The following is a 12,693-nucleotide window of genomic DNA, read 5'->3' on the forward strand; positions in this document are numbered from 1 at the left end:
AAGTTATTTATCTCAAATAATAAATACTTTCTATTTTAACAATAACTGAAGAATATGTTAAATCTCATACCAAAAGCATGCATTTTAAATCAGAAAGTTCAATAATTTGCATTAAAAAGTTTTAAGAAGTGGTCAAGGAGTTCTCTAGACCATTAATGTTTACTTCTCAAATATCTTGAAAAAAATTGGGAAAGTTCAAGACGACCAGATGTATGCAGCATTGTTCCAATATTTTAAAAGGAATGACCCTTAGGTAATTATGAATGGTCACAGTGGGACAATCTTGGACAAAATAATGGAATGGTTCACAGGGACCATACTAATAGGTTAACTATGCCAACCAACCTAAGTTGATGGAAAAAACAATATTTTCAAACTAGATTTTATGAGAAAGGGGCACTCAAGGTAGATGCTCCAGGCTTGCCTAGAAAGTCTAAGGAATCAACCAATCATAGTACAACAAACTCAGATTAAAGAAGCTTCAGGGAGTACTCAAGTTACCATCTACATGTTTTGTTAGTCTATAAAGTGCTACCAAACCATTTGTTATTTTTTTAAGTTTATCAGATTAAAGAGGCTGTATGGACTGAGCAGGTCAATTACTAGCTGCAACCAGGAGTACGAGGAACAACTGAAAGTCTGTGAAAGTCTCCAGCTGAAGAGGAAACATGGAAAGCAGCCAAAAACAGCAGCAACTAGTAAAGGAAGTACTCCCCCAGGCAAATGCCGTATCCCCTAGTTAGTCCAGTGTTTCTCAACTTTTTTTTTATAAAGTATCCCCTTTTTTAAAAAAAACTGTAAGTAGCCCCAGTACCTACAATTTTCAGACAATTTTTTTTTCTACTATTGCAACAAATTTGTTTAAACAACTTAATTGTAGCCAGGTGAGTGATGAAATTTTGCAGTGTAAAAAGTACAAAGATAATAAAGTGCTGTAAAACTTAACACAAAAAATCCATTTTTCTCCAAGTTTCAGTTGTGCTGATGTTCCCCCCCACCCCCAGACTTCTCTTGAGTACGCCTAAGGGTACTCGTACCACTGGTTAAGAAACACTGCCCTAGTCCACTCAAGAACCCACACCACCTCCTTACCTTCAGAGGGTCCCTTATCCTGTGATGGTTGTGTGGTCACTCCCAGAGGGGTGGAGAGGGAGGCAGGACTTGAGCTGCTTGAATTGTTTTATCTAACCACCAAGCAGATTTATTATCAATGCTGTCAGTCCAACTATCATGCCAGGTCATTACATTTCTCTAATTCTAGCATCCAGGCATTTTCAGGGAGAGGAGCTAGAATTTATCTGAAGGCCAAACTTTAGCACGTTAATATAACTTTTTGCAAATCCGGAAAAAGTTATACAAGTAACTTTTTCACTGAGAAATTCACCTACAAAGGAAGAGTATCTTCTCTCTACCATTTTTGTTCTGATGATAGAAAACAGAAATGCTAGAAGTATCTATGAAGGATTTTATGAATCAGGATTGAATCAAATGCAATTCTTCATAATTACTTCTTATTGGTTATCTACCTGAATATTACAGTTCTCTAAACAATGCTTTTTCAAGCACTTCTGCAATTTAAGAAACCAACGAGGATAATGATATTCAGACCAAGGTATCTGATCAGAACTGGGATCCCAAGGTAATACGATCAATTTATTTTCAGTTTTAAAAGGTCACGTGACTTTGTATTTAAACCAGTGCAGATAGTACAGAGGCCTCAGTAGGTGCACAATGATGATTTCTGGGTACTCTGGTAGTTCTTGATGGTATCTGGACACAAGCCACTCCGTTAAAATCACCTTCTGCTCACAAAAAACCCTTGGCTATATTTTCTGCTTTCTTTCCCCTTTTACCAGAGGAAATGCACAAATATTTAGAAGACCCAGATTTTAATCTCAGCTTTCCTGTTTTGTGTGGGACCTTGCCCAAGTCACTTCAACTCTTTGTACCTCTATTTCTCCATCTGTAAATAATAATTATTGTCCCTGTTTATTATTTCCTGTTTTACAGATGGAAAAACTGAGATACAAGAGGTGAAGTCATATATCATGATATATGACTAGCATACTGATATTACAAAACTTATTACAATACAATTGCCTGATTTCATAATGTGGAAGGCAACTAGAAAAGAAATGTGGTTGTTCTCAGCAGCACAACAGGGAATGCTGTTAATGAAAGGAAAGTACTTTGCAAACTTTATTTAAAAAATTACATGAATTTGCAGATTTTCCTGTGTTTTCACTTTTGCTAATAATGTTTCTACCATGACTGGATAACAAACTATTAATGGAAAATCATTATCCTAAAAACCAATATGTGACAGATATAAAATACTTATTAGTTTGCAATATTAAGGTATATAAAGATAAATCCAGAGAGATGAATTTTTGCAAATACAGCATTATTTAAAGATGGGAAACTAAATTTAGCCCTAAGGAATAAATGTAATGGAAATTTTGTTCCAGTACATTTTAGCAAGTTTTGTAGTACATGTAACTATGTTTCAAATATTTGTGAACAACCTGCTAAATAATTTACATATTTCATATGAAATTCAGCAAGCATTTTATTAGCATCCTGTTATTTTCAATCACTGAAGCTGTTGCCCAAACTATTCCGTGGGCTTATTTACCCCCACAGTAAACCACAGCTACTCAATATTTCAGAAAACTAGTCTAACGTTCCTTCTGAAAATTCTTGGGAATCATTATTTTAAATCAAGACCTACAGTTTCTATAGTAAGCAGAATAAAGGAAATACTTCAGATTTTGGAAATATTGATGTTTTTGTTGCAACAATTGGTTTTTAAAAGTACAGACTAGAAATCCAAGACTAGTACAATAAAATCCTTGGTCCTGGTAGACATGACTGCAAGAAGACCAAGACTGCAAAAGATTAATGGTGAATTTTTACAGAGAGGTTTAGAAAGATAGCAAGATCACATTCAGTGGTCCTTAAATCAAGCAAACCTCACTGAAGCCAAAAGGAACTTGGTTCGATAAGGACTGCAGAATCTAGCCCCACAATGAGAAGTAGGAAAAATGGTCAGAAAACCAAGGATGGAAGAATAGTGGTAGAAATGTAGCCGTGTTAGTCTGGTGTAGCTGAAACAAAAAACAGGACTGTGTAGCACTTTAAAGACTAACAAGATGGTTTAATAGGTGATGAGCTTTCGTGGGCTCGAAATGGGTCTGGCCCATGAAAGCTCATCACCTATTAAACCATCTTGTTAGTCTTTAAAGTGCTACACAGTCCTGTTTTTTGTTTCAAGGATGGAAGAAAGAGAGAGCAAATCTCAAAGTTGTCATGGAATGGTAAAACAACAATCCCATCAGAGATCATCATGTAAAAGATGGTCTCACTGTTACACATACTATACCTGTGTACATAATTTAATAGAGAAATATAGTCAAATGTATTAGGAATTTAGAACTAAATACTGTTCTGCAACATAAGGGTATGACTTGTATTGAAGGAGATAATTGGAGCCATAGAGTTCTTGCCTTTGGATTAGACTTACGGATATCATAACTATATGGCTACAACAAAAACAGAGGATGAAATTGCCCCTAGCAGTTTAAGAACCACAAAAGGCCCCAACAATATATCAGACTGACTATTTCCACTGTGTGAAGAATGGCATGCAATGGGGACTCTAAATTCACGGTGGGCTGAAGAGGGTAAATTCCATGCAAAATCCTTTTACATATTTGTCAGCATGGAGCAAGTGTAGAACCGCTCTCCAGTTCATGTAAGGCCTAATCCAGAGCCCAATGAAGGCATCAGAAGACTTCCCACTGATGGCAGAGTCAGTGATCAAAACCCCCTTCATAAAAGAGTGTACAGGAGTTGATTAAGGACCAGATACTGTCAATCCACCTTATGCGCTGCACATAGCTTATATCTGGCCTGCTCAGAGAATTAACACACAGTCATCCCAATAACAGTAACACAATACTTGCTCTTAACACAGACCGATCTATCCTTGTCTTTCAGTAGCTTCTCATACAGTCAACAGAAGGCTGACAATAGTGTTATAGCATCTGGCACAAGATAATCTTCAGGACAGAGGAGTGATCACCCAGCACTCTGGGTTTCCTATGACAGAAAAGGCTGCAATCACACAAGCTTAATTCCATCTATTCTTGCCAGGGTCCACAAGAGTGGCAACAAAACCTTGGGATTAATTATATCAAGGTAGCTGATTTCTCTACAAGTGATGCAAGGACACTTAATTTTTTTCCAGTCTCAGGAGGAGATCTTCAATCAAAAATACCAGAGCTGTTTGAGCCACCCAGGTCTAAAAATCAGACCAGATGACCTGGAAACTTGAGGATGCTGGCAACTGCCAAAATTACTTCACTAGTGTCTTCTCAATTCAATGTTCCTGAGTACAGGAAGAACAGCTATAACAAGATAATCACATCAATTCAGTACCAAGTGTAGCAAATGGTCAGTGTTACCCTTTGGTGAAGTGGGTCAGGGTGTTGTCCCTTGCTCCATTCTTTGGCATTGTGGGCTCTGTTCATGCCCTGGTGGGAGAGAAAGGGGAATGAGGAAGAGATCTGGGTCTGAGCCCCAGTCCTCTCAACCCCTATGGGTTTCTTACCTCCTGGGTAGGGTAACACTTACTCAATCCTTGACAATGGGACTACTCTCTAGTCTACAGCAACACAACTCCAAACCCCAGTCCTCATTCCTTCCTCACTCCACCCAGTCCATATGATGTAAGAACTTTTTTAGGTTTGTTGTAGGGTCTTAATTAGTTACAGGTGCTTCAATTAACCAGCAGTAACCTACCCTAGTCTACAAAGAACCACACCTTAATTAGCCACAGTAAATATAACTCCCCTCTTCTACTGCATCACACAAGAGAAGGCTTCTTGAATTTCCCTCCCATATGAGTAGTGAACAAAAAGCAGAAATTAAAGGAAATTACATTGATCATACATTTCCTTAGCCTCCACATAAGTTTCAGGAAGATATTCTGAATCTTATGAAAGACTGATCAGCATTCTGTTCTAAATCCTTCCACATCACAGAGAGATTTCTTTTTTCTGCAAATTATCCTCTCCCCACCAACAATCAAAACTCTTCATAACTACATTTATATCTACACTAAAAATGGGGACAGGGGGAGGGAGGGAAAGAGATATGAATCATATCAAATTATTTCCTTTGCTCCAGTTTAATCCTACTATGCTCCCTCAGGTTTGTACCCAGGATGGTAATTCACACATAAAAGTGCCATCAGTGGAAATGGTGCCAATGGAAGTGATACAGGAAACTCAAACAACTACCCCAAAGAGACAGATGAAGTCTAACAGATTTAGAAATGGAATTCTGGAGTCCTCAGTAATAGTTTTCAGCTCTTTGAGATACCCACGGATAAATCTGGTGATTATTCTGCCTCCTGTCCATCTCTGCAAGTAGCCTGTTCCTACAGAAGTAGTTCAGCAAATATTTGAAATAAGAATGGCAAAAATCGTGAATTAAAGATGAAGGGATTAACATTTTAAAATAGACTACTATAAAAAGTGACACTCAGCAGCACTTTTTGCAGTTACTGCCACTCTAAAAAGAACAAATTTTAAATGAGACAGCCTACTAAACTGGCAATGTAGGAAGCATTTTTTATAACTATGCCAAAGTTGAGTGTATAGATAATTTTGGTCCTGCACTTACCAATATATTTCTAAAAAAGCACCATCATCATCCTAATTATTCACATTCTATTCTAAATATATTACAACACATCTATTTCTATTCTTGAGTCTTTTTTTAGTTTGCAAATTAATCCAACTTCTCTTTCTGGATCAAGGTATATTAATTTATATACATGTTTGAGAAGCTCTTCTGATAAATCAATATCCCCCAAAAGAAGATTCCCAGGCACAGGCAGTCTGGCCCCAATCCTGTGGAGAGACACAGACAGAGAGAGTCATGAGCCCACACAGACTTACTCACTCCACATATGGGAAGAGGTCTGCCTACAAATTACCTTAAAGGATCATGGCCTAAAAGCTCTGATCCTGGTATGTGGCCTGAACTATACAACACAAACACACCTAAGGATCAGGTCCCAATGATCTTTCATCACCAAACAGAAGAAACAAATTAATTGTTTCTCAGTAATCCCCTCCCTCACACTGACAGTTAATATCTTACTATATTGTATTACCTTGTTTGAAAGGGAGGCGAAAGGTTCTTTTCTGCATCAGTAAAGCATTACTAACATAATCACACTGACAATACACAATGGAGGGAAGCAAGTTTGAACTTAATACAGACAATGCCCTAATATGGAGAACGAGCCAGTCTTCTACTATTGCTTCTGCACTGACAGAGGTTTACCTATTCCATAGGGGGGAAACAAAGCTTGATAGGATAAGGGCTCCAGCTCCTCTTACATCCTAACACAAACTGTTTACATATGAAAATATCAATCTGAGGTTCACAAAAATTCTTAAACTAAAATATTCTACAAGCTTGACTCCCCCTCCCCCCCCAAAAAAATGGTTAGCTTTCATCATTTACACAATCCAACTCTTTCTGTTCGCACCTTTGGAGTACCATAACTGCCAAACAATTCATATAACACCAATGTTTGTTCTGCATATGCACACACAAATAATTTTTACATGGCATTTCTCCTTTAAGACTCCACACAAAGAAACAAACAAAAAAATCTGTTTCAAGCATTTCTATATGAAACTAAAAAACAAACAGATCCACAAAGCATGGAAATAAAAACTCTTTCTACCTCCTGACTATTAGTCTGTCCTTCTCAAGAGTTCATGTAAAAAATTATTAAAATGCTACTTGACACTAGGTTCAGATTTAAGGTTAGTTCCTTAGTTCCCAATTGGTGTGTTAGACATTTTGTTTGATTAAATAACTAAACTGATGATCCCTATTACTCTATTATAACAGGGTGGGCTCACCACTCCAGCACCTCCTGCTGGCCAACCTGAGAATTACTCATTCCAACAGCACACTTCTTTGGGTGGTGTCTTGTCCACTATCACATCCACTGACTCCTACACTCAGGGACCTGCATCACTCCCTGTATTTCAGCATCCTCTTCTGGACACAGTCCTGCAGCTGTGCCTCTCTTCATTATCTCTCCCTTCTGGAAGGCTGGCAGTACTTAGTCCTGCCACTAACTTCAGCAGCCAACTGCAATCCAAGGTCCAGCCTCTCACTTCAGGGGTGAACTGCAGCCTGGATTGGCCAATCTCCTTTTTGGCAAGTGGATGCAAAGGAACAGGAGACCTACATCCACCAATTAATCTGAGTCTCGATCCAGGGACCCTATACCCAGCAGCCACCTACTGACCTGCCTCCAACCTCTACTGCCTGTACACCTGGGCCATTTCCCCATAGCCTCATTGTGCATGTCTGAGGGCTTCACTCTGTCAGCCAGTCAGAGCAGTCTGATCAGGGCAGGGAAGCTAAAGGAAGCTGCAGCCTGAGGTGCTCCTTCTGGCAGCCAGCCCACTCCCTTGCTGGACAGGCCTTCTTACATGGCCAGCCCTACCTTGACTAGCTGCTTCAACAAGTCTCCTTCTCATTGGCTCTCAGTAAACCTCTTCCCAATGGCTTGGGTTCGGTACAGCTTTGGAGGGCTGTTTTAATCTGTATGTGGGACAACCACTCCACCAGAACTAGGAATAGGGTTTTTTTTCAATTTAAACAGGTTATTTAAAATCTAGACAATTTCCCATTCAATAATGCTTCAATTTCTTCTGAAATATTATACTCTACTTCTAAGGGCAGACCCAAAATATGTATGCATATTCCTGTTTTTAATAATATTTTCTGTTTTCCAATATCCTGTTAAGAAAAGTTACTTCATTCAAACTAACACATTTTTTGCATCTAAGCTACAGAGAACTGAAAAGTTTAAGTCAGTGAGTCAATGTATCATCTATTACTTCCACTTTATTGTATAACCGTTTAAAACCTCTGTGGAAAGACTCCATGCATCTCTAAAGAATTAATGGAATTTCAGTAAGGTTGAAAAAGTTGACTCACTAGCGTCTAGTGAACCAATCCAACTTCTGGGATTATATGCAAGAAAAGATTCTCAAATGCCAAATTCCGGGCCTCCACCTTATTCCATTTTTTAGATTAAAAAAAAAAGAATGTGATCACTTAGGTGCCTTCAATACATAATTCAAAGTACAATCAAAGAAAAACAGCAGTGCCATAACTTACAATACCAGCATACACAGCAGTCCCTTTTTCAATGTGCTGAATGGAAGATACCACACTATTTAGGATCATGGACCAGTGAGAGATTATTTGTTGCCCACTCCAATAGTTGTTCACTGTTAAGGCCTGCAATCTGATAACCTCACTTGCTGATGACTATTAAAGTCACCCACCTACACGGCTGAATGCTTAAGCCTTGGGAGAACTCAAGGACTGCATGTTTTACCCAGTGGTTTATATACATTCACGATTGAAAACCCATCAACTTCAATCGTGTCACAAAAGGGTGCAGATTCAATATGGACAGCACCCAGGATATCACTCAGCTCAGCCATGTTTTGCAAGAAGATCATGACTGAACCGATCAAAACCAGTGATCTTAGACAATTCTGTTTAAGATCTTAAATCTTCATTCAGTGTGATTTGAGTTTCTTGTAAATAAATAATGTCAGATGGAGCTTCCTTTGTGAGAACACCAGTTCATTCCCTCTTGGTGGAAGACAACCCTTTGACATTCAGCTGAAGGACCTTAAGTGCCAGACCTCAAACTTGTTTGGCAGGTTGACCGAGATTTGAGATACTGGAGTTTGATCTGCTAGTTGAATTGTCCATTTCTCCAGACCACAGACAAGCTGCAGCTGGGCACTTAGAGGGCATGTTGTGAATGCTGATCCATTGTCCCCCAACTCCACTGTGAGCAGTTACTTTGGAGTTAACTTTGGCCACAGAAGGCCATGTCTAGCTGGGCATACTCCACTGAAAGTATGCCCCGCAGAAGCAGAAGAACATGGCTTCCCGTGTCTAGAACAATTCTTTAACCCTTGCTTCACCAGTGTGAGGTTTGTACCCATCATCAGAAGCTCCCAGAGTGAATGAGAGCAGTCAGAGGCTCCTTTAATTTACAGTAGCTTTCAAAGGGCTGCCAATGGAGCAGCCTGGAATCTTCAAAGTGCTTAAAAATTTGAAATCCCAGTGTCTCCCCCAGTACACTTCTGTGCCAGTGCTTGCACAAGAATGGCAACTGCTTATAACCAATACCACTGCTTCAGGAACTCTGTCCTGACAGCTGTCGGCTTTTTAGAGTTCCTGTATACTGTCAGAGCAGTATACAGGGACTCTGACGTGGGAAACTTTTGTCCTTCAAAGTCTGGTTCTTTCCAATTTACACCTGTTTAAATCCTTTCCTTACATTCTCCTCTTGTCATCTTTCTTCTCTTTCCTCCATCTTTGTCTAGTCCCTCCCTAACTTCAAAACTCAGCTCTTTGGACTTAAAAAAAAAAAAAAGGTATTTCTTTCATAGCTCCCTATGCCCTGCTAAAATCCAGAGTGCTCTTCTGCTGAAAGAGGCACTATCAGGGTATGTCTACACTACAGAGTTGGCCAACCACATTTGAAGAACGTCCACACTGCAACTGCATTCTTCAGCATGAAAACTGAAAGAACAGAGGGATTTTTCTGGCATTGGTAATCCACATTCTACGAGGAAGAAACCTTTTTTGCAAAAGAGCTCTTTTGCAAAAAGCATGTGTGGACGGGTGTGACGGGGTGAGGCAACCCAGCACTAAAGGGGCCCCCCCCAGCGAGGCAGGGGAAAGTGGCGCGGCTTGTCTCGCCGCTGCCGAGGACGCATCCGGTGGGGTAACCGGGACGCGCCGCTCGGCAGGCGGTCGAGTTGGCGGGACCCCAAGCAGCATGGGGGAGGATGGTGACGGGGTGAGGCAACCCTGCACCAAGGGTGCCCCCCCCAGCGGGGCAGAAAGGAGCGCCGCGGCTGGACCCGCCGGGGACGCAGGCAGCGGGGCAGCCGGGACACGCCGCTTGGCTGGCGGCTCTGGGGACGCAGCCTGGGACATCGCAGGGGAAGGACCCCCCGCGGCAAGGTTAGCAGGGACAACAGGGAAGGAACGGCACCCCACCAGCCTCGGGGCAGGCAGCCCCGCGGACGCCCCAGCCAGCCCTATGCCCCACAGCTGCGGGAGACAGGGAGGACGCTGGGGGTGAGGGGAAACAGCTGGGGAGGAGAAACTGGAGCCATGGACGAACACAGGTGTGGGTGCTCTGGAGGGGCGGGGGCGGCACCTTTCCCAGGTATAAAATCAGTAGAAGTAGAAGCAGAGGGGAGGACGAGGAGGAGGACGCTGGAGGAAGAGACAGAGACACGAGGAGGCAGCGGGACAAGCCAGCTGGTGAGCGGACGAGCGAGGGCGTGAGGAAGCAGCCCAGGGCGGGTGTACTGGAGCCCGAGGGTTGATGCGTTGCGGCTCTGTGCCCCATCAGCCAGGTCGGGGGAAGAGACGAGCATCTCCCCCGCCTTAGGGCCCTGGGCTGGGGTCTGGAGAGAGGGAGGGCCCGGACCCCCCTCACCTCCTCGCTCGTGGGACCTTCTGGGCAACCGCCGGGAGGGTCGACCCGGCGCCGCGTCACGGAGACTGGGACCTTCCGGGGTGGCAACCGTGGTAGTGTGGCTGCCCCGGGCGGGGTGGGCCTGTGGACCCCGTAACAACGGGGAAGAGGGAGTTCTTTCGGAAGAGGAGGAAAGAGGAAAAAGCAAAGGTGCCCTGGTGGCCATTCCATCCATAGCAATCAGAGCTTACATGCGAGAGAATGTCCATTCAGTCTGGATGCTCTTCCAAAAAATCAGGTCGCTTTTTCGATCCCCTTTTGCAGTGTGGATGCTCTCTTTTGGAAAAAGGTTTTTTGGAAGATCTTCCAAAAAATGCTTCTTCTGAAAGAAGCTTGTAGTCTAGATGTAGCCTTCAGAGAAGCAAAAGTCAGTAACTGCTTGCATATGATAGCGGTGTGTTGTCAACTCTCATGGTTTTATTACAAGTCTCACAATTTTCAGAGCTTTTCTTAAAGTCCAAGCTCCTGGATTCATATGATTACATGATAAATTCAGCTTTCATTTAAAAATAGCATCTAACTCTTACTGTTGTCGAGAGAAATTTGAACTTGTGACCCAAATGCAAACTAAAGGTGACACCAGAATATAAATAAAAAACTCAACTTATTTTTAAAATCTTGTGATTTAAAGCAATTCTCTTTTTTGGTGGGCTGACATGATTTTTGAACACTTGAATTAGCAAACTTTTTGAGCTTCTTGTAGTTTCATTTCTCTCAACACTGACTAGAACATGGGTTCCCAAACTGGGGGGGCGGGGCGTGAAGAAATTTCAGAGGGGGCGCGAGGCCACCCACCCCCCTCCCCATCAAGTTTTGCTGCCCCAGTCAGTTCCTTTTTTTCTCAACAAGTTTTGCTGCTATTTTGGGAGGGGGGCGGCATGAGGGTTTCTCAAAAATCAAAAAGGGGGCATGATGCCGAAAAGTTTGGGAACTACTGGCCTAGAATCTGAATGAGTCTCTGTTGCCTTGTGGATTGACTTAGAAGAGCTGATTCACACAGAGGGGGCTAACTATGAGGTTTTGCAATAGTAGAAGAACTGGTGGCAGTAGGTGATGGATCTGGTGGAGACTGAACTTTGAGATGCTCGTGTACTCAGACTGGCTCTGCTGGCCAACAGTTTCTTCCTGTGACCAATCTACAGGGATTTAACATAAAAATGAGATATGAATACTAGAATAGGTTCTGAAAACAGGAAGATCTTGTCACCATATTCTGGGGAAAACTGGTTTTGAACAACATTGTTTTTCAGTTTCTATAAAAGCTAGTGAAAAGTTTAAGCAATGGGGGATTTTTTTACTCACTAATAATAAGTCTAATTAAAGAACAGAATCTATATAAGCACTTTTTTACATGATTCCCCAGACTACAGAACAGTCACAGTATACAGTGTTGTATTGTATAAAACCCCCTACTTATACTCACAATAACAATTAAACCTCCAATCATAAATCAAACTTCCCCCACAGAAATACCTTCCCATCCATTGAGAATGCTAATTTGTACCACTCAGATCCTAAAAACCTTTAATTCTACATCCACTGAAAATGTGAAACTTTACTGTCTTTGAACATCACTGTAGAAATTAGGACTACAGAACAGCAATATAGTGCTAATACCTACAGCATGTTCGCCCTTCTACCAACTAATTACCTGTCAACTGCAGTTTGTCAATTCCACATTTGATTTAACTCAAACAGCAAACAATTCCCTAAAAACAAGTTAAATCAGATAGCAAAATCTATACAATTAAATCTACTAAAAATTCTGTTTGCCACATAAAACCAAAGCGAAACTCAATTTTTTCTTAAATGTATATATGTAAATTAGACAAAATTGTGCAGTTGAGTCTATAAATAATTGGTATTCTTTTCGTGGGCTAACATGTAACTAATAATTCATTAAAATATACAGAGTTCCACAGGAAACGTTTTCTAGACATATCCATAGTGTAAGGCAAAGTAAAACTGGCCTGAATTGAAGGAACCTCATTTATAGTCCTCAAAGAAAGGGAAACAATGGGAAAGTCCAACTCTTATAAAAGTGTTTCCCAAGTTTCTTCACGTGGCCT

General features: G+C 41.3%; 1 protein-coding gene across 4 annotated transcripts in view; it reads right to left on the bottom strand.

Moving 5' to 3' along the window:
* Positions 1–12,693, bottom strand: part of ADCY2 (adenylate cyclase 2) — a 361,616-nt gene that overhangs the window by 270,154 nt on the left and 78,769 nt on the right. Inside the window, exon 1 of one of the 4 annotated variants that reach the window (XM_075921498.1) lies at positions 4,467–5,514. The exons of the other annotated variants lie outside the window; for them this stretch is intronic. Within the exon in view, the coding sequence (XP_075777613.1) occupies positions 4,467–4,532 (66 nt within the window). The 5' untranslated portion in view covers positions 4,533–5,514. Of the gene's footprint in view, positions 1–4,466; positions 5,515–12,693 lie in introns of those variants that run through there. 4 annotated transcript variants of the gene reach the window in all.

The sequence above is a fragment of the Pelodiscus sinensis genome, chromosome 2 (genome assembly GCF_049634645.1).
Source record: "Pelodiscus sinensis isolate JC-2024 chromosome 2, ASM4963464v1, whole genome shotgun sequence".
In the NCBI taxonomy this organism is placed as follows: Eukaryota; Metazoa; Chordata; order Testudines; family Trionychidae; genus Pelodiscus; species Pelodiscus sinensis.